The sequence below is a fragment of the Gouania willdenowi genome, chromosome 5 (genome assembly GCF_900634775.1).
Source record: "Gouania willdenowi chromosome 5, fGouWil2.1, whole genome shotgun sequence".
In the NCBI taxonomy this organism is placed as follows: Eukaryota; Metazoa; Chordata; class Actinopteri; order Blenniiformes; family Gobiesocidae; genus Gouania; species Gouania willdenowi.
The window spans coordinates 35,774,323-35,801,897 of record NC_041048.1 but is presented as its reverse complement, the minus strand read 5'-3'; the positions used below and the strand labels follow the sequence as shown (position 1 = coordinate 35,801,897).

Sequence of the window (27,575 nt, the reverse complement as noted above, 5' to 3'; positions counted from 1 at the left end):
ATATTGTACATTTTGTTGTTAGAAGCTTCAAAAAAATAAACCGTTTTATTATTCACAACTTGAAAATGAATTTCTTTTACCTTGAACTTTAATATAGGCCCTGTAGTTCATCTGCTGGTCTATAACGGACTGCTTGAGATTTAGTCTTTATAAGCCGACCCATTAAAAAGCCTTTTTTTCCGTTAATTGCAAGGTTTTAGTGTGCTGATCATGCTGCCATGCACCAGGGACTTGAAATTTACCACCAGCTGCTTTATATTGCACGGTGCTGCATAAAGTGAAATGTTCTGTGCCATTAAAGACATCAGCAAGTATAGACAGCCTGAAGCTACAGTGTTCTCTTAGTTTGACCACCATTGTGTAACGTTCATCACCAAAAACTGTAAAAATATAAAACTAGTCATATCTTGCTATGGAAGTTGGAGCTTTTCTCTCAGTTTTCAGGGATCTTTAAAAGTAATTTTCTTTGAGGAAATCACTTTAACAGCATTTTGTAGAGCAGTGGTTCTCAAACTGTTCAGCCTGCGACCCCCAAAATAAAGGGACCCCCACTGTACCTGAAGGTGGTTAAACATAGACATTGAAAAGCAGTCATATGGAGACAGGGCCATCTATATGAGGGAATAAAGGGGAGAGTTTTTTGGCTACCATTCATAAAGTCAGTAAAATCTGTGATAAGCACATTTATTTTTTTTATCAGAATAATATCCACTGTTATCCAGGAAGTTTATTATTATTTGTGCTAAATTATATATAGTAGTATAGTAGTATAGTAGTAAATCCTTGTTTTAATTTAAAAAAAAAAAAAGAAAATGTGCTCAAATGGGATTTTAAAAACCACGGAAATTGGTTCAAAGTTGCAAATTATTGTGGCCAAAAATGAACAGAAAAAGTTGTAAAAAGGGTTCAAAGTGTATATATGGGAGAGAGATGGGGGAAGTTTAATTTAAAAAAAGTAGAAACATTTAGTCCAAACTGAGCATGACAAATCATGAATGTGGTTAAATTGGCAACAGGATAAGCATGAAATATGGTGAAAAGATGTTAAAAGTGACAATAATGGCTCAGCATGTGTTATATTAGGTGGAAAAGTGGTGAAAAGGGTTAATAAGTGCTGAACTTGTCTTGAAAGTGGAGGAAAAAAGCAGAAAACGCATTGAAATTTGATGGAGAAGTGGGAGTAATGTTGCAAAAATGCATTAAAAAGAGCAAAGATATGGCAAGAAAAGTGATGCAAATAGATAAAAATATGGTAAATTTGATGTAGTTGCAGAAAAAGGATAAAAGAAAGCAAACATTAGCTCAAATTGTTCAGAAAATATTCTTAGTTTCTTGAAGGTATCTGGCAATCCCCTCCCAGTGTCTCATGACCCCTAATGGGGTTCTGACCCCAAGGTTGAGAACCTCGTAGCAAATGGTTATAATAAGCATTCCTTAGTGAGCCTACCCCTGAAATAATTATGGCCAGCAAGACCAAAGGGACACCCCAGTTCATTAACGTAGCATAATTAGCTTTTCATTTTTTAACCCCTTCATTCCGTTCACCTGCTGTGTTACTGCAGCTTTTTTTTCTCCTCATTTTCCTTCCATGTGTATGTTTTACATTCTTCCATGTCTCCCCACCAGTCGTTTGCTTCGATGCCAAGATAAACTTTGATGATAACGCAGAGTTCCGTCAGAAAGCTGTGTTTGCCATGGACGACATGACAGAGAGTGACCCCACAGAGATGGAAGCGGCCAAATGGGACTTAAAATACATCGGACTGGACGGGAACATCGCCTGCTTTGGTACGGCTGCACAATCTTGTTACAGAACACCTGCTTTACTCATGCACACACTTAGCATTCAATAAATGGTCCTGTAAGTGAACCCCCTGCCAGCATATGGCTTTAATGTGTCTCTATGGTCACATTAGTTAAAGGTTCGGACACAGTTAAAACTCAGTCAAACTAATGCTGTGTGAGATTTTCCTCCAGTCCACATTACAAGCAGCTTTCTGGGGACTCCAGAAGGAATGCTGCCGTAACCAATGTGCTCTAATTAGCTATAATCCACCCGGAAAGTCTCCTGTGAGCCAGATTGTTAGCATTCTCATTTAAGGTCCCATCTCTTGTCATAAATCAAGGCTTTTACGCTGTACAGCAGCTCTAGCAGGTGCTGCAGCTTCAACTCCGTAGCCTCGTAAATATGTTGGATATCTGCTTGTACTACACTCCTCGTCATGCTTACTCACACAACCATTTTAACATCGCCCCTGCCCCCAAACTCATGCTCTTTAGGGCTCTAAAATCTGTGACAACCCTCCAGCTTGCTGGAAACCTTAATAAGCCACCAAGATGACAGACCTTAAAAGGAACTTCCCTTTTATTGTGAAGTCGTTTGTGGATCTTCAGGTCAGAGATTGCACATGACTTGACCAGTTTACATGAGGCATGTGTATGCACTCAATGGGGATGAATAGTTTCTGGATCTTTGTGGATGTCATGTTTTCCTCAAGTTATTTTAATTGTCAAAGCTGTTTACCTTCTGGGATCTGCTTCAAGCTCTGCATTTTAAAACTACTGTAATTTACAAAATGGGCGTTTATCATACTAAAGGGATAACTTATATGTTGTAGACACGGCCTTGCCCTCACACACCTAAATATGATTCATCTCTAATCTTCAACCCTGCACATGCACAGCTAATGTGCCACCTGTACTCAGAACAAGCAGGACAGAAACTCTCTGAAAAACATTAAAAGGGATTCTTGACATAAATTTACTGCTGCATCACATACATAAAATGTTTTAAACTGTACCTGACTGTATCTCAGGGATGGGCAGCTGTAACACAGTGTGGGCCACAAGAATGTGCATTTATCTGATCTGAGGGCCACACTATCAACAGTCATGTCAGCATTTAGACTATTGAACAGTCTGTTTTTTGGAGTCATTATGTGTGTTTTTGTTATTTTTTTGTGTTCTTGTTGTAATTTTGTGTATTTTTCTGTCATTTTCTGCATTTTTGTTGTTGATTGGTGCCTTTTTGTGGTCACTTTCTGTGTTTTTGTTGTTATTTTCTGTATTTTCCTGCCATTTTCTGCATTTTTGTTGACAGTTGTGTGTCTTTGGAGCTATTCTATAATGTGTTGTTGTTTTTTTGTGTTTTTGTAGTCATTTTGTTTGTTTAAATGGTTATAGTATCTGTCTTTGTTGTCATTTTGTGTATTTTTGGAATTTCTGTGGAGCAGTGGTCTGCCACATGCAGGAAGCAATCAGGGATAAGAGCCTTGTCCACAGTGCACACTGATAGCCTTTCACAATAAGAGCCCTGGATATAGGTTATACACTTCAATCAGTCATTTTAATCAACCTTGTACTCCTTTTTACATGTATACATCAAAAATAAGGTTTATATGAAAAAGTTAAATAAAACTCTTGACATATTAATCATTTTTGCATTGATTTGGAAGTAAACACTGACATATACTTTTCCCATTTTGTCCTGTTGTTCTTAATTATTAACCAGCTAATATGTTGGAATACTTGCAGTAAATGGTGCTGGTTTGGCAATGGCCACATGTGACATCATCGACCTGCATGGAGGGAAGCCTGCCAACTTCCTCGACCTTGGAGGCGGAGTCAAAGAGAGGCAGGTGTACGAAGCTTTCAAGCTCCTCAGCGCTGACCCAAAGGTAAGAAGAGAAAAAGACCCCTCGCTGTGTTTTACCTGCATTGCTTGAATACATGTATATAATTTGGCCTAACGCTATGGCTCCAGGTATATAGTACAATATGCCACAAACGTATATGAAGGAGTAGAATCTGATGTGACTTCAAACAGTATTGAAGCTTTAGCTTTTTTGTTGCACTAATGTTGTTTGAGTTGAATTATATTCAAGGAGGCTGTTTGTTTTTCAAATATTTAATTAGATATCATACGTGGCAACATTATGTGTTGCACTCATTTTAGTTACATTTATTTGTTATTCCTTTACAAACACTATAGTATTTTTATGGATATTTACATGTATATTTATATGAAAAAGTTTAAAACTAATTTATTGAATGAGACACTTCTGTCGATCAACAGGCTGAGGTTGTTTCATTTGTGAGTGAACATGTTGGCAATTAAATAAAAGTTGTAAAGTCTTTTCATTGTTGAACGTTAACATTTGGTAATATAATATTGACTTGAGTATTTAAATGACAAACAGTGCTCCATAACAAAATAACCAGCCTAGTTACTAATCTGTCATGTGATCGGTAATCAGTGGACGCCGGTTTTGGCTCCAGGTATTTAGACTTTCTGTGATTGTGAAGCGCGTACGAAATAAGTGGAATTCATGTTCTGAAATGGGGGGGAAAAAGAAATCTGAACCTTTTTATTTATTTATTTGTTTAAATACAGAACCAAATTTGACACGGACATACCTCGGATGCATGTTTTGGGACAATGTCACACGCTATTTTTCCCCGGGAAATGGGGGACTGAATTTTTAGCAAGAAGTGTAGAAAATGGAGAAATGCAGTATGTCAAATTCCACTAACAATCTTGTTTAAAATCTCTTGCACTGTAATCATGGCTGCCCAGTACTTCTTGTGATGAAATTTTATGTGATTTCAGCATAATTCTCCTGCTTCCATATGTCATCTGAAACATATCGATAAATTAATAACAGTAGTTGATTTTTTTTAACCCTATTTAGCATATTTGATACGATTTCTGAAAGCCACTGAAGTCATTTATATATGGAAAGGTGATGAAAAGGAAACAAAAACGTAAAGGGTACACTGATCGGTAATCAGATATCGTTCACAAAAATAAACTAAGAAATAAAGATCATTCAAGAAAAAAGTGTGTTAGTCCCTGTGGCGTCTGTTGTTTTTGTTGTTGTTCTTCCTGTGACGGCCATTGTCTGTCTGTTTTTGTGATGTCTAGGAAATACAAGTAAAATAGAAAATAATTAAAAATAAGGCAGATGGGAAAAGAAAATTGGAACGATGTTGATGTCGGCATAAAAATTCCTTGATAGATTAATTAGAAAATAGAGATCAAACAAGACCATGCTAACTGTGAAAATAGCATTTCCTCTGGAAAACAGAACGTGTAACTAATGTGGAGGGTGAGATCAGTACTTTAGCAGTTAGCATTAATGACAAACTAATGGCAAACTTGACAGCCATGCAAAATGAATCAAAACAATAAATAAAATGTGAAGAAACGTTGATTTAAATTGATTAATATTAATGATTTCACATTATTACCACACATCCATTATTTGTTAAATTAAAACTCATGAAATTTAAAGATATTGTTCATTATAACGGATAATGTTGAAAGTAAAAACACTCTTCTAGAAGGCATTAAATACATTGCTCACTACAGACCTGCAAATACAGTCTAAGTGAGCAATTTATGTTCATTTTACCAAAAGCAAGATCAGAAGTTAAACAAAGATGTCTGTCTGCTCTAGGGGTTAATTTGTGCATTAATGTTGATAAAAAATGAGTAACACACTTTATTTTCAAAAAGCAAAGGTCACAAATGTTTTAGAGGGTTATGTGAAGAGTAGAAATATGTTTTTGTGTGTGTTTTTTTTTTTTTTTAAATGTTGTACATAAAAGAAACAATGATGGCCTGGATTTTTTCGAGGAGATTCAAAGCGCGTTACAGAAACCATTATTCATTCCCACCAGTCATACTGGTGGTGGTAAGCTACATTTTAGCCACAGCTGCCCTGGGGCATATTGACAGAAGTTTGGCTGCCATTTTGCACTTATGGCCCTTCTGACCACCACAGTTCATACCCATTCATACAAGGCAATTTGGGTGAAGAGCCTTGCCCAAGGACACAACGACATAGACTTGGATAGCGCGGGATTCGAACCCCCAACCCTTTTTTTGTGTGTATTTTTGAAAACGATAACTTGAACGTTATTTATGTTGGACATATAAGCATTTTAGCTTCTGCCTGTTTCAGTCTTGTGATTTATGTTTGAATATTTTGACCTGAAACTGAATTACAATTACAATTAAACAATCATTTAATACATTATATAAAATATTGGGACAGGGCAAATATCATGAAAGCATCTTAACAAAGGTTGTTAGACAACAGTTGTTGTGTTCAACTACATACATTGACTTTAATATTTGAAAAGTGATAATATTAATCTAATTGGTGGATAATTTCTGAGGCTTTTTTAACTTCAATGAACTGGGAGAATAAAGGCGTGTTTGATTTTGCCTTTGATATCGTAGTTTAAGTGAGAAGACAGATGAAGGGAGCCTGTGTGATTGTAAGTCATTATTTTAGTTACTGCAGCATGATGAAAAGCTGCTTTTTATTTAGCATTAGAACACTTCTTTTAAAGACTGGTGACATGCCTGTAAGCACACAACATGGAACTCTAAACTTTAAATCAGTGCCGGGTTTATGACAGCTAAGTGCGTGTGTGCGTGTGTCAGCTCAGGGGTGTTTTACAAGTGATTCTTTTCTATGTTTGGATCGCTAATAGATAGAAACTAAACAAGTGTGAATCTTGTAACAATTCCGCAGTGTTTATTGTGTGTTGACAGTCATCACATCACTAATTCCCACCACTGCTGTCATATCCTCAAACTCATCTCTGGCTGCTTCTAGGGTAGCATTTCTGGCAGCTCTGAGTGGAATGCAGACTAGATTTAGATGCAAAGCCTGTCCTCAGCTCAACTCTTAAAAAAAAAAAAAGGCATGTATTTCCACAGATTATCCTTAGTTTTTAGGAATACTGTCATAATCATTTTGGTTATTGACACGTCAGAAGGATTTGTATGTTTTTTTGCCACAGATTGTCTAAATTCCCTCTTTCTCTTAATTCCACATATCTGCACGTTGACAGAAAAAAAGCGGCATTATTTTTAACATCTTGAGACGGTGAAAACACATTGCATACAGATGCACTTCATGAAACATGATACACACTCCTCCAAAAATAAATATTCTGTGAATGTTACACGATCAGAAAGCTAATTTGATCCTTTCTTGTTCTAAATCCTAAAGTACAGCGTTTCATTGCAGTGTTTTATACAGAGCGGTTCATAAAGCAAACATCATACGTCTTTTGTAGATGAATTGTTAGAAAGCCTCTAACCTTACCAGCCCAGCAGGTGATGCATTGCGCGGCCCGACCATGCACAGAGTGATCGATCTGTCTCGTGAATTCAAGCCAGGCGAGTGTGGATGTAAATGAAAATGAATTTGGTGAATACAAAGAAATGCCACCATCAAGGGAACGGCAAAGTACACAGCTACAAAGAGTGGTGTTTTTATTTATTTATTAAGTATTAAAAAGGAAAAAAGTTTTCAACTTCACTTTTGACATCAACAAAAAACAGAGAGCTTCTGAATTTAAACTCTGCTTCTCATGGCGAAAGCGGCTTTCTTCAAACTCCTCCATTTCTTTTTCGACTTGGGTTGATTCCCTGAATCCAGATGGAAGTGTAAGTCTGCTGCCCGTCCCCTCATGCTGCCATGTACTGATATAGAGACAGGGAGCTCCTCCCAAATAGAAGGAACGAACGTGATATCAGACTTGACATTAACCCTTTAACACCTGTAATATTAACAGGTTTTTTTTGCTGATTTTGTTTATAAAATCGTCATTAAATGTTCTATGAGGAAGTGCTTTTACAATTTTTGTGTAATGAGTTTGTCACACAACAGAAACATGTGCCATTGACCATGAGCCAAAAATGAAAAAATCTCTAAGTATATAAAATTAGGTCTCAAAATCATGGAAAAACACTTTCTTTCTGCTCTGAAACGCTGGGGGCGTGTCAGTTACAGGCGCTGGAACCACGCCCCCACGCAGGGGAAGGGCACCGCCTCCGTGTACTGTCTATGGGAGAGTCTGAATATGTGTATCCTTCCCATATAGAGTCAGAACTGTGCCCGCTAAACAATATTGCGGTGTAAAATAGTGCTAATTTCATGGAAAATGTGGCACCAGCGGACGCGTTTTATTCCCCCGAGTCCGAATATGTGGTTTGTTTTTGGCTAGGGGCCGAATTGCACCCTGGAGGCCACGGGAAATTTTATAAACACAAGTTGTGAATCCTAGCTCCACAATTAAATTCTAAATGGTCAAATGGGTTTGCACATGTTTTAAGGCATACATTTATGACCTATTTAATGTGGGTTTTTTTTACACAATTTATTATATATTCTACCAGTGTAAAATGTAGAAAAACACAAAAATGAAATAGATTTTTTGAATAGGAAGAAAACAATGAATAGCAGATTTTTCAACTAATATATACAATTTAGAATGTATAAAACTATTTACAATTCAATTTCCCCATGTTTCTAAAATGTTTCTAAGACCCTCGTTTTGCAGACCACTATGGGTTTTTAGATGCTTTCACACATGGCTAAATGTTGTAGACCATCAGAGGCATCAACAACAATCTTTTTAAAGAGGAACTATTAATGCTGGTGTAAATACAGTGCCAGGATCTGGAATTAATTCCAATTTAATAATGTAGTTGGGACCTGCTTTTGACCTTAAATTTGATATAGTTTGGTGTAGGCTACTCTGTATTCATGATTTTCCTGTAAATGTTTACTTTTATTTCACTTCGATATTGTGCCTATGTTTTCACTTCCAGTATTTCTGTGTATCTGTTAATAGGATGCATTGTTAGGATTGCAGCAGCGAGCGAATAGCACAAGCTGCAATAGGGGCAAACAAACAAATAGGCTTTCTGTTGGAGAACGCTGTGACTTTTGAATGCCCTGAATAAAATAGTTAATACGGAGGAGATGGAAGTCCATTCAGCGAGGCGGGCGGGCGGTACAACAGAAAATATAGCTGTAATGACAGCACGTGTTTCAGTCCAAACGCGAATTTTAATGTTGTTCTTTTCATTTCCTTCCTTTAGCTTTGTGTGCCCATGTGTCCCTCCCTTTCCTCGCTCCTTCCCTCTCGGTCTGTGCTTTGATTTCTCAGGCTCATTGTGCAGTTTGAAGTGGAAGCGATACTGAATGAAAAAAGATGAAGCACTAGATGACAAAGGTTTCCTTTTCTTATATGCTCTCTGCTCCCAGTAGTTTCTCTTCTGAATACATTCATTACTCGAAATAAGAATATTTTCAAAAAGAAAAATCTACGAGAAAACAGATGAAAACAGGGATGGAGTATGCAAAGCAAGAACGACATAGGAGAAATGAAGTCAAAAGGAAGAATAAACAGGAGAATACGATTAGGTGTGTGTGTGTGTGTGATTTGTGGTAAATATGTAAGACTGCAGTAGTCCAGCTGGGTATACCACACCATTCAGCTTTGTTTGAATGTAGGCCCCAGGCTTTATAAGCAGAGACATATTTATTTTCCAATGACAAAGTAAATAGCTCCACTTTCTTCATATCCACATATGGAACAGTTTGTTGACAGAGTGGCTGAATTTATTGAGGTTTCCTTCACATCACCTGTAGGCATGAGGCGGGAGCAGGCAGCAAATACCAACAGCCAAATAACCTTGTTATTGCTTTGTGCCGGTGCCGTAAAGAAAGTGGCAGATGGATGTTTTGTTCAACTCAAAATCCATTTTGTTCTCGGAGCTTTAGGCGGTTTTCTGTAATTTTTATAGGCAAGAGTAAATGACAAGATTTTTCTGAAGCGTACTGTTGTCGGGCAATGTCTGCATCTGGGTAACCTCGACATTACGCTATTAACTCGACAACTTTTATTTCTCATTTTATATCGTCAGTATTGGGCAATTAAAAATGTCATCATGTTTAAACTGCTACTGCTTATGAAGATTAAAAGTTAGTTATATTCATATTCTTCATATGTCAGAACCCTTCATTCCCCTGTTGAGTTATTTGTTCCATTCTCTAGTCTGTCTAATCGCTGTAGTACTGATATTAAATCCCAGACTCGTAGTTAAGACTAGGAATGTCCCGATACAAATTATTCACTTCCGATACGATACCCATATTACAGTCTTATGTAATGGCACGAATCAGCACGAATCATACATACTTTTATTGCTTATTTTGTAGTGTGGAATGTTAGAAAAGGCTTGTTTATATAAAGAACAGACCCATTTATTATAAACCAATGGATTACATATAATTAACCTTTTAGAATAAAAATATTCTATGATTGAATAAAAGAAATTAAAAAATAGAAGATATTGAAAAAAAATAAATCCAAAAAACCAATATATATTATATCAGAGATTTTATATGCAGACCGATAAAGTCCGATATTTATTTTCTGGCTAATATAGGACCGATATCCGATATCAATATTGGTTCGGGACACCCCTAGTTAAGACCTCCTCAGGTGTGATGTCACGCAAAGACTTGACTCCTCCAGTGTCATTCACAGCTAATAAACGTGTCATTATTAGCAGTTCTGACCCTAATGTGACCACATACTCTAGCCCAAGGGTGCCCACACCTTTTCAGCTTCTGAACTACTTATTACGCAGACCGCTATTTTGCGATCCATTGAATTGTTTAAGGGGTTATAATGTAAATACTCTGATTTTAATAATTACAAGTATTCAATGATTGGATAGTATTAAAATACAATAATAATCTTGAAACAGTAACACTTCAAAACTAAATTAGATTGAAATATATTTTAGAAATGTAAATTGAAGTTTGTAAAATATACAGAGTTAAAATGTAGCCTTTCCATTTCATCATGGCAGAACCAAAACTGTGTGAAAGTGTGATAGTCAGCAGTTTCTTTACAGCAGCATCTCAGATCATCTCACAGTTCAACTCCACAGAAGCACCAAACACAGCTGCTCACTTCATCTAAGACCCACAATAAAAAGCACATTTGCCAGTCAGTAGCACACACAGTGTTTCAGTATTTGTATTTTACTTTGTTGTGTAGAAGAACCTCAATGGCTTCCACACACGTAGGATGTCTGTAGCTGTAGCTGCTAATGAATGTAGCCGGTCGGGGCTGGCCGATGGTCTTCTACTTATTATTAGAGGTTGTAAATGAACAGATTTGAACCCTAGCGCCCCCTCAGGTTGAGATCAGAAGTGGATCTGTTAGGTTTCATTTCCGGTATACTCATTCATTTATGAAGACTTGCAGCCCACGTGCGTGATCAACACAAAATGCCTCTGCTATCGACTGATAGATCGTGATCGACACATTGGGCACCTCTGCTCTAGCCACATGAAAGGGCATGTTTGATATGTGATTACAGAAGATTACCACACAACAGCAAATCCTCGAGTAGTTTAACAGCTATAGGCTTCCTTTCCCTGGAAGTCTGCTTCATTTGGCCCTTTGTGAACACAAAACCAAAGTCTAGAGCAGATCAGTGAAGCTCCTCTGGTTAAAAACAGTGATCTTATAGGCATTTCAAAAATAGAGCTTTAACATAGAGCTGTCGATGTCAGTAGTGCAAAAAACACCATAAATCATAAAAAAGAGGGGCAGACGTGTGTTTGTTAAAAACTCAATGGCATGACAAGGTTTAATCATGTTAAAGGGATTTTTTACTTCTATCCATAAGGTTTGCACATCTTCAGTTGTTCTTGATTACTCGCTAGCTGTAGCCACCAGAGCATCTGCCATGCACTGTTTACTGGAAAGTCAAGGCCCCTCAGGAGAGCTCTTCTTCTCTGCTTCTTTGTCTACCACAAAACCACTGAGTTGGAACTGTCACCCCCTGCAGTCACATATATATATATATATATATATATATATATATATATATATATATATATATATATATATATATATATATATATATTTTTTTTTTTTTTTAGAGCAACCAAAAGCAGCACAAGTTGGTATTTTACTGAAAAAGCTGCTTTATTATCTAAACAGGCTGAATGCTTCAATCCAATAGAAAACAATGAGCTGTTTACAGGCAGTGGGGCAGTGTGACGTCATCAATCACGTGATTTCAGGATGGTGGAACACAGGCTCTTTAACTGTAAAATAGTTCAATTTTTAATAGCCAATATAATGAATATGCTGCATAATAATGTGTTTTCTTAGACATAGATCTACTAATAAGTACATTTTAAAGATTTTAGGCCACATTTGTAAAAATAATCAAGGATCCCTTTAAAAGAGATGGAGATGTCCATGGCTTTACCCACATTCATCAGACTCTGTGACACACTGACAAGGAGCGAGTAATGGAGTCATTGACTCACTTTCTTTTGTTCACCCTATTGCTTTTTACTGCTGATTCTGGGACTGTCTCAATGTGATGTCATTTTATTTATGTAAAGCATAGCTAGTAAAAAAAAAAAATCTAAATATGCATGTGTAAGGTTTTCATTTGATATTTATTCAGAGTTTAATGCGTTTAAAAGTAATGACAAAATTGCCAGTGCCAATTTTTTTGAAAAAGTAATCCAAAGTTTCTTTATTTTTTAATGTGTTATTTCCATTTACCAGTCAGTGGGAAAACAATTTCCTCCTTTCTCACAACTCGGCTTGTTACAAACCTTGGCGGTATATGAAGTCTTTATTTTTACAAGAGAATAAGTTTTGCTTTTTTTGTGGGTCAGAGTTTGATTGTTGTTTGCTGTTTGTTTTGAATTTTGGACCCCCCACTCAGTTCCTCGGCTTGTGTCCAAATACAAATATGAAACAAGAAAGAGAAATACACAAAAGGAGTGCTTGTAAACAAAAATGTATCTGAAGGTGAATTACTCTATTTGCTTTGTTCTTATTTACAGGTACTTGCTAGTCTTTTGCTTTTTAAAATAACAAATTAATTCAATTATGTTTTATTATTGATAACTGTAAGCCTTATGGGACGCCTCTAGTTAATGGCGAATAAATGCAGTTTCTCATGGCACGAGGACACCGTTAAGTAGTTCTTTTCTTCATAATTTCCTGCGGGGTTTTCATAATAATCAGGTATTCATGTAGCTCAACTCTGCTCTGGAGTGAAATATGCACAGATTGGAGCATTAGCATTAGATCAGCTGGGTGACCCACCATCCAGGCAGATACATAAAGGTATTTTCATATGCATTTAATATTGTTATTAGATATGAAATAAAACCACTTCATGTGCCCACTCGTTAGCGTGTTTGATCTCAGTGCCTAAACTGACTTACATATAGTTAGATTTCTTAGCTTCTTAAAACAGAATCCAGTCTGTTTGTCATCGGTTGTCGTGATTTTTATTAACACTGCATTTACGCCTTTTCACACTCTGGAACTGTGCATATGCGACCTGGGGGTCACGGGTCGAGAGGGATAAAAACGTAAACAAGCTTGTTCACTCTGTTGATATTTCCAACCTACAGTAACAGCGTTTGTAATGTTATTCCAGAGATCTTTAGTGTTTTAATAGTGTTTACATTATTAATATTACACATATTCAGACTCAAGGAGGTGACGAGAGTTTTCCGCTGATGCCACTTTCGGCTGATCCGATCACTTTTAAAAACCAATGGGAGCAGCTCACTAGCAGTATGAAAGCAAGGCAGTCCCCTCGCTTCCACGCAGGTGACCCCTGGTTGATGAAAACACCAACTATCTGGGTCTCCAGCGGGCGGAATTCGGACTCTACTTGGGAATGATGCACATGTCTGAGCACTTTTGTAAAAGCATTATCAGACTTCCTCTGTTTCCACACTCCTTCTCCAAAGCTTTTAACTTATGATTATGTATTTTTTTCTGTATTTACCTTTATTTTTGTTAGTTTCTTTTTTTTTGATTTGTGTAGTTGTTTTAACAACTGTAAAGTGTCTTTGAGTTTTTGAAAAGCGCTTATAAATAAAGTGTCATTAATATTATTAATGGAACAAGCAATATATCCGAGTGTGAAAAGGTAAATTTACGAGTTCTCACTTTGAAAAGGTAAATTTACGAGGTACACCATTCACTAACCAGGTCCATGATTATTTTAATTCTATTTACAAATTTGAAGGAAGTACACAGGACAGATACATTTTCAGCTTGTGTGCAGCATTAGCTTTAGCCGCTAACTCGGCATTTCTGCCTTGGAGACCAATACTACGTTTCCGCAAACAATCTTTCAATGAATCAATGCTCTAACGGTAAAAATTATCTAAATCTTTGTCAGATTTGTTGTCATTCAAGGCAAGTTTATCCCTCTTGACCATTGAACTCACGCGCGAGAACTGAACGAGAGTGAGATTTCTGAGGGTGAAAAGTCTTATTGTACAGCAAAAGTAATTTTTGTCTAAAGGTTTTTTGTTTTGTTCCGTCTGTGATTAGACAAACATATAACGTTGTATAACATTTGTAGTATCACTTCCTATCAAATAAGTACACTAGATTCTACCTAGATTCATATCATATGATGCCCCAGCTCAGAAAAAAAAAAAAAAAAAATCTTTTTAACATAATATCTGCTCGGTCTCATTTTGTTTCGTTCTCTCAATTGATACATTTTTACTTTTTTTTTCAACCATCTCTTTATTGTCTTTTGTAAGAAAACAATAACAATCTACAGCAATGCAATACACACATTATAAGAGCCAAAAAAGAAAAGAGAGGAAAAAAAACAAACAATGAACAATGACAACAGCAGCCTTACTAACAATCAAATATGTTCATCAGTCCAAACCTCATTTTATTTGTCATTACTCTCCAGGAATAGTCCAGATCTTCCAAAATGTGTCAAGTTTGTTTTTTGAAAAATAGCTTATCCTTTGAAAAGCCAGAAAGAGAGGGATTGTTGGTTCCTATCTGCACGCATCTGAGAAATTTACCTCCAAAACCAAACCTCTTAAGAACTTCAAAAAGGCATTGGCATTTTATTCTGTCAAAGGTCAAAGACAGAATAGCATTGTCCGAGATATTGGCTTTCTCAAAAAGCACATTAAGTACTCTTCTAATGTTGTGAAATCCCTGCCTCCCCTAAACAAATCCATTCTGGTCCAGATGAACTATTGTTGGTAGAATTGGGTCCAGTCTCTTAGCTATTACTTTACACACAATTTTAAGGTCGTCATTGAGAAGAGATATTGGCCTATACGATCTATTCTTAGTTGAGGACTTTCCAGGTTTAAGTAATAATGTTAAAACAACAGTGTTGAGCAGGGGAGGAAGCCTTTATCAAATGATTCTAGGTAGCAGAGGTGGTATTAGTTTAGACCAGCAATTCTCAACTGGTGGGTCGGGACCCAAAAGTGGGTCGCAGACTTGCACTGGGTGGATCGCGGACAGCAGGTAAAAAATAAAAATAAAAAATACTTAATATCTGTCATGTTGGACTAGTCTTTTATTTTGAAAGAAACTTTTATTTTGACAGGCAAGCTGTGAAATGCACGTTGCACTGGCAAATATATAGATTTATGTTTAAAAAAATATTGTGTGTGTTTTCAACAACTATTTTTGAAAACTCAATTTGGTTGGTTAAATTTAAAAAAAAAAAATGGGTCGCAATTTAATGACCGTGGTAAAATGTGGTTCCCAGGGTGAGAACAGTTGAGAACCCCTGGTTTAGACTTAAACGTTTTAGAAATTTCCACTGGAACTCTATCAAGTCTGGGATTTTTCCCCCTGTTCCAGCTACTTATAGCCTCAGACACGTCCTGTGTCCAGGTTTATGCTCGAGTGAGCCCAGAATTTATTCACTTAGGGGATTAAATTCTAATTGGTCCAAAAATGATTTTTGTTGATGCAAGGCTGAATCTGAATACTCAGAGCTATATAAGGAATGGTAAAATTCTAGGAAAGTATTATTGATTTCTTTAGGGTCAGAAGTTTGTGTCTCCATTACCTGTTTGAAATGTGTTGATCGCTTTCTCTGTTTCTATCTGTTTAATTCACCGAGCCAGCTTCCCAGCCTTCTCGCCGTGTTCTTAATACGACTGTTTTAGCCTCATCTGACTTTTTGTTGCCGTATTTGCAGCTAGAACATTATATCTAGCTCTCTGTTTATGATTTTTACCTTTAATATGAATTTGCGGGTCATTTCAGTAGTTTTAAAGTCAGATAAACAATGTAGATACTTGTGTAACATGAGTTGGATACGCTGCAACTGCTTCCACTACAGTGTGTATTACCTTGTTGTTAAACTGCTCACAGTAAATGTCACATCTACTGTTCATTTTAATGTTTAAGTTTTTAAAGTAGAAAAGGAGTTTGAATATTATTTCAATGTAATGTTTGCGTTTACAGCCTTCACATGGAAAAATGAAAAGGTAGTTTCTTGCAGAGGGAGGCCATATTGTAAAATAGACACCACACAAAATACAGTCCAATGCCACTCTGATAAATGTTAATACGCTATCACTGAAAAGAGGAAAGTGAACCAGCGAAGAGAGAAAACTTAAATATAATATCAACCATTGTTTCCAACCTATTCAGCCATTCCAAAATGTTGTCAATGTCCTTCATTTTCTGGGAATGATTAAATAAATGATTCAGGTATAGAGGACACATTGCAGAACAATCTGGGAACCATTAACTTTGCATCAACATATAAAATAAAATCATTTATGACAAGACATCCCATCTGATTTCTTTAAAGGAAAACCATGTTTCCTCTTTTTCTTTTCAATAGTGTAGATACATTACCTCGTACTCGTATGAGTAGCGCCATAGTGACAAGATGCACTTGCTCAGATATTTATATTTTTAACGAGATTTATATTTAAGGAAGGGAAAGTATAAAATACAGTTGCTTGAGATTGTGTGGTGTTTTAATTTTAATAAAATTTTTGTTTTGAATAATTTACTAAACATTCCGGTGACCCCAAGGTTGAAAAACACTGCCGTACAGATAGAAACTTTATTAGAGCAAAGAGAGAATGTTTTCTTAAACAACACCATTCATTGGGGAAAAGTTTTACAGCATATGTTCTGTTTTACTGCCAATTAGCTTCTTGGATGTTTGTCATTTTTCTAATTATTTCTGTTTGTTTCATTTCTCCAGGATTATTGCAACATATAGTCAGAGTTGAAACTAATGGATTTATTACTAGTACTTATGTTAGTGTAATTGATTTTATGGGTACTTTTTTTTTTTTTCTTTTCGTATTTTTCTAAATAAATTTAATATTTTATTTTAATAAGTAATTTGACTTGTAATTAAGTATGTTTTGAAAGAAATAAAGTCGTTAGTTATATTTCTACACCAAACCATTACTGCGTAGATTTTTTTTTTTTTTTTTTTTTTTGAAATGATCAACAGACATTGTGAAACTACAAAAAATGACCAAAACAGCTTATTTTCTCAGTTTTAGTTCATAAATGTACTGTATCTATACTTAGACCCTGATCATTTTATTTTCTTTTAAATTGAATTCATTGGTGTTATTTTAATTTAAAACAAAGTCTGTATTTTGACAAACCTTTTATTTTATACAGATGCCTTTGTGGAAAATAAATTAAGTTCCAATTGTGCAAGATTTGGTTTCTTCATTTTTAAGTTTATACATGAGATGTTTACTGTATGCAAGGGAACCGTGGTAAGATTTATTACCAAAAATAAACGCGGGGGGTGAAAGTAACTAGTAATTCTTATCTTGAGTATTATTTAATTGAGCTACTTTTTACTTTTACTTGGATATTTTATGTATGACTTACTTGTACTTTAGCACAATTTTAATCAAATAACAGAACTTCTTCTTGAGTAGAATATATCAGTTCTCTTAACACCTTTGCCTGTAGTGAACCTGTGTTTATATTGTAAAGTTGGTCAGGTCGGATGATAAAACTTTATTGTTAACTTTGAAGTTTAATCCAATGTGTGTAGATCTATTTATTTTTTGCTAAATCTAGATTTAGTTTTTTCATTTGTACTTTATGCAGGGTTATGCATGTGCCCCCCACCCCCCTGTGCGTCACCCCCCCGTTGCCCTCAAAAAGAACTACATAGTATTTTACTTTTTTCCAGCTCAGTGACTCCACTTCACCTGTGGTTTGCCTTTAACCACTTATTTTCTTTTTGCTGAGACACTCTGGAACCCTGCCAGCTCTGAGTCCAATCTCCCCCTCTACAGGGAACACCCCACCATTACTGCCTTTCCAATACTGTCTAATGTTGAATCTGAAAGAGACTTTATTGGTATAATTCACCACCACTCATGTGGCGATCCAAACCACACCCTGTTGCCTTTTTGGAAAAGTTTACACCGTGTGCTATTGTGAGTTTTCCTTCCCTTTGCTTGTGGTTTGTTCTCCATGTTCCCCACAGCTTTCTGGCTTTTTCCCCCCTGACCCCTCACCCTCTACTTCTGGCACAAAGCAGTTTAAGTCAATATATGGAGCTCCCTCAGGGTTCTCAGTCTCAAAATACACCATCAGTCCAAACTAAAGCTACATTTTTAAAAACTATATACTATTTCTAGGGTTGGGTTCAATTATAATTGTAATTGTGTGATTGATAATTAATTACAATTATGACATAATTAGGGGGCCAAGCCCGCGGGGCCAGGGAACCGCGTATGTAAGCATACGCGGTTCCTCGGACCAGTGGTGCTAGGAACCCTATTGTAATCGTAAGGATTATTATTATCATTTATTACCTTTATTACCTTTTATAGTTCCGTTGGTAAAAGTGGTGCTGCAGAATAAACCGTGCAAGGTAGGGCGATGCCCTTTGGTGGTTGGGTCCAAAACCCCCAGGGGACCTTGGAAGCAAAAATTCATATATGTCCGCCAGCAGGTGGCGCTATAACAAAGGTCAACGCGTTTTGGTCAATACCTCCCACACCGTTTGTTGCAAATTTAATACCTTCATATCCCCAGATTCCTTGAATAGCACTGAATCACCTGGGCTAGGCCACGCCCATTTCCGCCATAACTTTTCTTGGAGCAAAATCGCAAAATTTTGAAAACATACTTTTTCGGACTCCTCCTTGGGGTTTTGTCCAATCAGCGTGAAACTTGGCACGTAGAGTCTTCAGTTGGACGTAATCTCCAGTTAACCCTATGAGTTTGTTCGAGTAAATTATGCGCAAATTATTAACGAGTAAAGTTTTCTAGCTAGCAATAAAAATGCGAACTGGCGCATATCTTGGTCAAAATAAATGCTAACAACACCAAATCTGAGATCCTTAGTTGGCATGTGACTGTGAGGGTATGCGCCAAATTTGAATGATGTAGACCACTAGGGGGCGCTACAAATTCCTCCTTGGGGTTTTGGCTAATCGGCATGAAACTTGGCTCGTAGCGTCTTCAGTTGGACTTGATCTAAAGCTGATAAAATAATTTTGTTGGCTCAAAATATGCGCGAATAATTACTTAGTAAATTTTTTGAGCTAGCTATAAAAATACATAACTGTTGCATATCTCGGTCAAAATAAATGCTAACAACACCAAATCTGAGATCATTGGTTGGCATGTGACTGTAAGGGTGTAAGCAAAATTTTACTAATTTACGTCACTAGGGGGCGCTGCAAATATGGGAAATGTATATCTCATAAATGGCAAGACCGATTTTTACCAAATTTTGTGGGCATGACCTTGGGTCGCTCCTGGGACCGTATTTCAAAGTGAATTGCGATTGGTTAAAGTGGGCGTGTCTTATTACTACATAACATAAATAAACAAACCTTTATTTCAGCTGAAGTATTATGTTGAGGGATGTGAAATTTGCAGGGTAACCATAGAAGAGCACACAGATCACCCATACCAAAAAGTGCACCACTAGGTGGCGCTAAAATTGATGCAAACGCATTTTGGCCTAAACTTTCACACTTTAAATCACATCTTCCAAAACTTTATATCCACCTGTTCACAGCAAATGGCACGTTGGCCTGTGTCCTGACGCTCGCCACGAGCCCGTCATCCTTCGAGTCGCGCGGGAAGGCTTGGCCCCCTTTCATAACTGCTTGCAGTTCTAGTTACAATTTGTTACGGCAAATTTGCGGTTGACCTCATTTGGAGACATGATTTATTGCTCTGGTTGAGTGATGGAGTTCAGGCGAGGCATAGATGATTTTATAAAAAAAGGTTTATTATAAAACTAAGTAAAAAGGAGTATAAAGATGGACAAAATTAGTGACCGCCCAGCCAGGCGATCCAAAGACAGAGACCCGCTCTGTTTAAGAGTTTCACCGCTTAAGCTTTTATACAGATAACATAAGAAGTTCCACCCTGAGGTAAGGAGAAGGGGGGAGTCAGATGCCCAGCAGTGGAAACATTTGAGGATGATGAAGACGTGTATATTATGAGGAAGATTGGGCGCCACTCTTATCTGTCCTTGATAGTGTGTGCGTTCGTGTATATCTGCATGTGAGTTTGAGTTTTGGCAGAGACTCTGTGTTGCACTGAGTACAATGCGATCTGTACTGTTTAATCTAACATGATTCAGCTGTTCAAAAGTGCAAAGAGTAATGGAGTCATCATGTATTAAAACATGACAAATTGTACACATGAACACACATTTGACGATATGATGATGAATATAAAAATTGCCATAACAAATTGTAATTGTAAATGAAAGAATATGTTGCTGTTGTAATTATAATTTAGTTGGAATTTACTTCAGATAATCGATTTTGTAATTTGTAATTGGAAATTGAAATTCTATAAAAACGGTCATTTATAATTTAAAAGGGCAGTATTATGAAAATTCACTTTATAATGGTTTTTCTACAGTGATATACATTCCTTTAGCACATTTTGTAAAAAGTCAGCTTTAAACGGGCGAGTTGGATTTTTCTCGCGTTGTGACGTCAGACTGCGGAAACTCCTCCTCCTGACAATCCTGGCTCCTCCTACCCTACAAGACTGTGAGCTCCTCCCTCTCAAACTACCTCACAGGTAAAACAAACATAGTGAAGACAGGTTGATATTATACTTAATATTACAGTTAATATCTTTACGTTCTTTTTATAGATAATCCAGTATATAGATAAACCGAAGTGCGCTCACAGTCACAATCGGCTCCTCTTTTAGTAGCCGTTATACCACCTTGTATCGCCTTTATGGGAGGATCTGACTTGTTTGTGACCCATTGCGATGCAGTGGTTGGACAAAACAATGGTCTATTGTCTTAAATGGACTATTTATATATGAAGAAGAGAAGAAAGCGGCATAGCAGCTCATGTGAGTGTTTGAAACAGCAGCCTCAGCTGATAGTTGAGTTTACTTCCCTGAGGCGCAGAGCGAGCGGTTACAATCAGTTTCACTTTTAGTAGCTGTTACACTGCCTTGAAAAGTAGCATATCACTGGACCTTTAACCTTTCATTAAACGTAAACCTAGGGAACCATGTTACAGTTCTATGGCTTACACATAGATATAATTCAATAAAACATGTTTCATATCAAGTTTACCTGTCAGTTCTCTTGAGGATCCTATTGCCATTTAAAAAATAAATAAATCGAGGAGTGTAGTCCACACCAAAAATTTCAATACCAATATTTTCCTACAGAAAGCTAATTGTAATTTTAATTTTAATTGAAAAAAAAATGCTCTGCACCTTAATCATAATTGAGTTGTAATTTAATATGGAAAATTGCAGATGGAATTGTAATTGAATAATCTAATTGACCCCAACCCTGATTGATCCACATCCAGATAATTGCAATCTTGCAATTGCATAAATTAACAGAAGGTAAATGAAACTGTCTATTTCTTTAAACTTGTGAAATTATCCTTAAAATGATTTCTGTGTGTCTACAGTACAAAGATATGATGTGGCCCTAAGTTCATAAGCTCTGTCTGGATGCTCAATAATTTCTCCTGAAAATAACTCCCAGAAGTCTAGTCTTCATGACAACCACAAACAGTAGTTTGCTCGACACTATTTTCTTCGCTTCGCACCGCAAACATTAATTACATCTGGTCAAACTTGTCAATACCATATTGTGGACAAATGCAGTGCTGTGAGAAGAAAAGGATCTGTACAAGAAGCTCAGATAATGGATTTTCTTTAATGTTAACCTAATTTGTAATGTTTTTATGGCATTTGTTAACTTGAAAGAGTTTGATTTTTTTTAATTAAAATTTTAAAATATTAGATTAGTAAGCATTAGGACTGGGCCGATACACTGAGTTTATGATGCTGATATAGACTTACAATAACGATACCATATCTTATTTTGAAAGGAAAAATTACCAAAAACAAATTACTGTTCATGTTGGAAAAATAACTGGGCTTTTATTTGACTTTAACTCTGGACATCCTTATACAGTATACTTACTTTGGTTATGAACTTTTGAACTTAATAGAAATATAGAAAAATAAACACTGTTAAAAGGTTAAAAAGAAAAAGTTGGCTAAACCTTACAATTATTTTAAAGGCACAAAAAGATGCATCGTCTTTGATGTTGACTTGAGTAAAGTATATAGAAGTATTTTTATTATTATTATAATTATTATTATTATTATTATTATTATTATTTTAATTTATTTGCATTATTTTTTACATAAATCCCATAAAATAATAGCAACTCAAATTGCAGTATTTTTTTAAATCAAATGTTTGGGTTCAAATGATGTTAAAGAAAAAAAAAAAAAAAAAAAATATATATATATATATATATATATATATATATATATATATATATATATATATATATGGCCATCACTTACCTCTTTGTATTGATGCCGGGTGCATGTGAGGAAAAAGCTTTAAACGATTGTTCTGAAAAACCAAATGTAGCCCTAGTTTGATGCACGATAGTTAAATCTCACATCATTCCTGGCACTTCCTGAGATATAAAGGCACGTGCCTAAAGTGCAGTAGTCATGTTGTCCAAGTGAGCAGAGTTAAAATAATGTTAGTCTATTCTGAAGTAATACATACCTTTTCTCAGTGGTCCAATGATTAATGATTATATAAAATAAACAACACTGTCTTCATTACCTGTGAAGAAATGCAATATGGTGTAAAAAGTGCTTGTATAATCTCACCAAGATTATTCACGCTTCTGCACACACTGAGGCCATAATAAAACACATTGGATTGTGTTGTATGGAGGATTGCAATTGTCTGTCTGTCTGTCTGTCTATATTAGTCATAGAAACCAACTTCTGTACATGTAAATAAATGTAATGTAATAATAATGCAAATAGACAGGACGACTTTCAAATCTATCACATTAAAGGAGGATTCTGTGGTATTTATCAATATTACAGACTTAAAATATGACAGCAAATTAAAGACAAGTGTCTAATAGATTTTTTTTTAATTTTATTACAGTATTTGTTGTCATTTATTTCATATGTATTATTCCAGATACAGTATTTATTCATATATTCATTCATTTATAGTGCAATATTTATTTAACCCTCCTATTATCCTCAAATATTACTAATGCATTTTACCCTTGGGTCAATCTGACCCCAGGGATATTTGCCTCCAGAAAATGATTTTCAGAAAAGTTTTTGTGTCAGACACTTTGTTTATTTGTTGAATACATGAATAACTCCTTGATTATGAAACCTTGACCTGTTCTCTAGCGCCACCATCAGGCCAAACTATTACATTATAATGAATTTATCTTGAATACTTTTCATCCAAATGTTCTCAAATTTACGGACAACATTTATGACCATAAGATTATGAACCCCATTGGTTGTGCACAGAATGAACTATAATGATTGATGTTGGTGACTCCGCCTTTCCTCTCATGATGATCTTTTTTGTAACCTGGGGAAAAGAAAATAAGGGACACCCACAGCACCATGAACAAAATCCTCAAAAATAGAAACAGTTTGACATAGAACAGTGTTTCCCATGTACCCCTGAGCTCATGTTCTACATTATTTAGTAGTGTCTGCAGGCTCGTCTAAACTCTTTCCTGTGTCTCGTCCAACATTAACCTTGAATTTAAGCCTTTTTGTTAATTTATTTCTGATTTTCTTTGTTCATTTTGGATAGTTGTGCAACAAATTATGATTCACGGATGAAAAAAAAGTCTGTGTGCATGTAAAAAAATCTATGATGTAGAAAAAACACCAGAAATGCTTGTGTACCTCCTGAAAGGTGTTCAACTATACCTAGGCCAGTGGTCTACAACCATTATTCTCAAAGTAGACATTTTGCTTCCTCTCACCTGCATTAAAATTGTAGTTACAATTATCTTGAATAATATTTTTTTAAAAAAATGTTGTTGATATATTTGTAGTGCTACAAAAAATAACTTGAATTTGATAACACATGATTTCTCGCAACATATCAAGCATGCTTATTAATCTGGCACGTTGGCAGTTAATGAAATATTTCCCCACACAAATAAAATCTCTTTTTTCTTCCAGAAGTGTCCTTTTGTTGCTTTAGTTATCTTACCATTGATTTAAAGCGTAAGGTTAACCACAGGTGCAAGGAACGTTTATGGTTGATGAGTTATTGCACAATGTGATTTATTTTTAGGTTGACATATTATTATATCATGATTTTATTTGGTGTCAATGTAGTTTATCATTAATAAACTCTGTAAGAATTAACAATTCATTATTTTAATATTTTCTTATAGCTATAGGGAGCCATTGCAAAAGAGTCAAAGAGCCACAGGTGGCAGACCCCTGTCCTCGGGGTACACGTACCCCAGTTTGGGAACCACTAAAATATACAGAAATCTCTATAAACATTTTTAACCTAGGGAATATATATAATATAAAATAAAATATTAATGTAATTATTTATTTAATGTTACCTAATTTTTGTTAAAAAGCCATACATAATATGCCTATTCATATTACCTAATACTACTGTAATAATAAATAAATGATCTTTCATTCGACTCTTAAACCTCCACATCCTAAACATTAAATCAAATTGCAGTAGTCTTTCAAATTAATTAATCTTACAAGCTTACAATCTTATGATGTGTCTACTGTATCAGGCTCAGGAGATGATGGATGTATGAAGAACTTCTCAGATAGTTCATATCTACAGTGTTGTTCTTCTGAGGCTGTTTGAGGTCAGACAGACCACCGGGGGTACGTAGACCCCACCACCACAATGTTGCTGTCCTTGGCCTTTCATGATATTTTTATGCTTAATCAATTGAACCCATTAAATTAGGAAAAGTCACATAATATTAAGCAAAAATGTAGAGACAACTCTTATTTTTTTTTGAATGATAAACATTAAATAGGGTCATATTGACCCCAAGGATAATAGAAGGGTTAATATTTTAAAAACCTACATGAAAAGCAGTGGTGTTCACTGTGTAAATGACACTGTAACCAGATCACAACTATAAGGTGTCACTAGTTAAATCATATGTTAGTCCTAGGGCTGCACAATTAATCTCATTTTAATCATGATCCCAATTTTGGTTGCCACGATTAAATTAATCTGATTGTCGGCAATATTTAAATTTAAGATACAGGCTCTGCACTTTGTAATAGTGTATTTATTCAGTTAGCCTTTGGTACATTTTAAATTATTGGGCTACATTTAAAAATAATACTAATAATTTTATTTAAAGTTTACACTGCAAACTGTACACATTGTTTGTTCAAAAGTAGTGCAATAAAAACACACATTTTCCCCTAATATGATAAATAAATATGATTATAATTGTGATTACAATATTGATCAAAATAATTTTGATTATCATTTTGGCCATAATTGTGCAGTCCTAATGGGTAAAATGGTGGGCCAGAGTGGGGCCGTTCTCACGGGGGGGTCATGTCCCCTCTCCTGTTTGTGTTTATATGACCTCTGCTTAGAAACCAAATGCCTCTGGGAGATTCAGGTCCCATGTGTTAGAAACACAAGCAGCGAATGCCAGTGGGAATAAACAAGAACAAAGAAAATGTGTTAGTTGTTAATGGAAGTCATTCCCAAAGTGGCGAGTATAACGCGTGTATTAAATCGGGGGCCCAGCCTTCTACCGGCGAGGACTCCCATTGTGAGGCCAAGGAATGGAAAGATTCCGGATTGCCCCTGACGGGCAGACATTATGTTCACTCGGAGAGCTGCTGCTTTAGTACATTTTCTATTCCGTGTTTGCTGAGTTAGTCATTTTTGTTTGTTTCGCTATTATGTGAGTACAGCTCTAGCTTTAATAACAATACCATTTCCTGCACTTTTGCTTACGGTGCATTCACGTCTCTCAGTAACAGCTTCAGGGTTGTATTTTTTAGGTGATAATGTGACCTATGGCTGGAGTACATTTGCAATCACTGCAGCTGTGTGGGAGGCCTTTGTTAAACAGTGGGCTAAATCCAGCGTGTACTAACCTTGTGTTTGTCTTTGAAATGTATTTACCATCGGTCGCATTTGATGCACTGGGTTTTTCTCCTGCAAAATGAAATATATGCTCATATCAATTGAATATATATTTTGGCTGAGCACAGGTTTTTATGCACGGGAATGCAAGTCAAGGCTACCACTTCTAATCTGATATAAAAGCAGCCCTATTAGACCTACTGACCCTTGTTACACTGTTCATTCCACAGCAGGTATTGAAACTCTCACCTGATCACATAAAAAACTTGTACAAAACTCTGAGTAAGACTCAGTCTGGAATATAAAAAGAAAGATGTAGGCCTGTGATTTGTGAAATAATTTTGGTTAGTTTTAAATTACGGTATTATCAAACACCGAATATCATGTTGCCATTTCCCTGTGTGCTATAGGCTGTGTTCGAAATGGCACACTCCGTACTATACGTTACAAATTCAATGAGTATATACTGTCTACTGAATACTATTAGTATGATTAGGATGATGACCATCCTCACTGAAGTATACTTTCAAGTTTCCCAAGATGCATTTCAAACCTAAATACTGCCATTGATTCTCCACCCTTGAAAGTTCAGAAATCATTTTAAATGAAAAAGTGACCAAAGAGAATATTAACATATGGTCATTAGATTCATAAAACTCACCTATACACTAAGGCTGAACGATTAATCGCATTTGCGATATTCTCGCGATTTCATAAAACGCGATTTTCTAATCGCAAAGGCTGTGATTTTTATTTATTTTTTGGACCGAAAAACTACATCCTTATCGGCCCTGTTACCGGTATTTTTAAGGTTGCGTTGATCCTCAAGCTATCAAGCGAGCATTGATACTGCCGTGCTGCCCACATGCGGAGCTGACTGATGGGAGGGGCTACTGTAGACAGTGCTCGCCTGTTTGCCTCGCTTCATGAGTAGGCGTGTCTGTAGACGCAATCCACACACACTTTTATTGTTTTCATCCCAAAAACTGCATATTACAGTAAAACACATGGCTATTTAAGCGGCTATTAAGATTTTGAGTCAGAAAAGTGTGTGCCGCTGCAGAACCAGATGAGTTGTGTGTGCACGCCATGCGGTGTTCTCAGCGGCTTAGCCTTTAGCCGAGCCGATAGTCCTCCGTTGCGCCACGCTTCTGCTATCTGCTGGCAGGCAAACCTGTTGCTTCGGGCTGTTGGGTCGGCTCGAAGTCGCAGTGGAAGGCTGCGTAGGTTTCCCCGCACATCGGGGTGACTTGCGATCATATATTATCTTAGAGCTAAAACGTTGCGAGTTAATATGAAAAAACGGGTAAATCAACATAGTTAGCCTCGTTGTCACGAGCCAGTGCAGCAGCAGCCATCTGAGGCGTAGCTCAATAATTCTCCGTTTGAACAATTTTTCATTAAGTTATGTTTGATATGCTTGATTTGAATAATTGTGTTCTTTAGATAGTTGGTTTAGTGTTTTGTTAATATAAAAAAGTTATTT

The 27,575-nt window shown here is 36.2% G+C and overlaps 1 protein-coding gene across 1 annotated transcript in view; it reads left to right on the top strand.

Moving 5' to 3' along the window:
• The window catches only part of suclg2 (succinate-CoA ligase GDP-forming subunit beta), a 179,348-nt gene that overhangs the window by 86,139 nt on the left and 65,634 nt on the right, over window positions 1-27,575 (top strand). Inside the window, exons 8-9 of the mRNA XM_028447646.1 lie at window positions 1,627-1,788; window positions 3,535-3,677. Coding sequence (XP_028303447.1) covers window positions 1,627-1,788; window positions 3,535-3,677 — 305 coding nt within the window. The remainder of the gene's footprint in view (window positions 1-1,626; window positions 1,789-3,534; window positions 3,678-27,575) is intronic.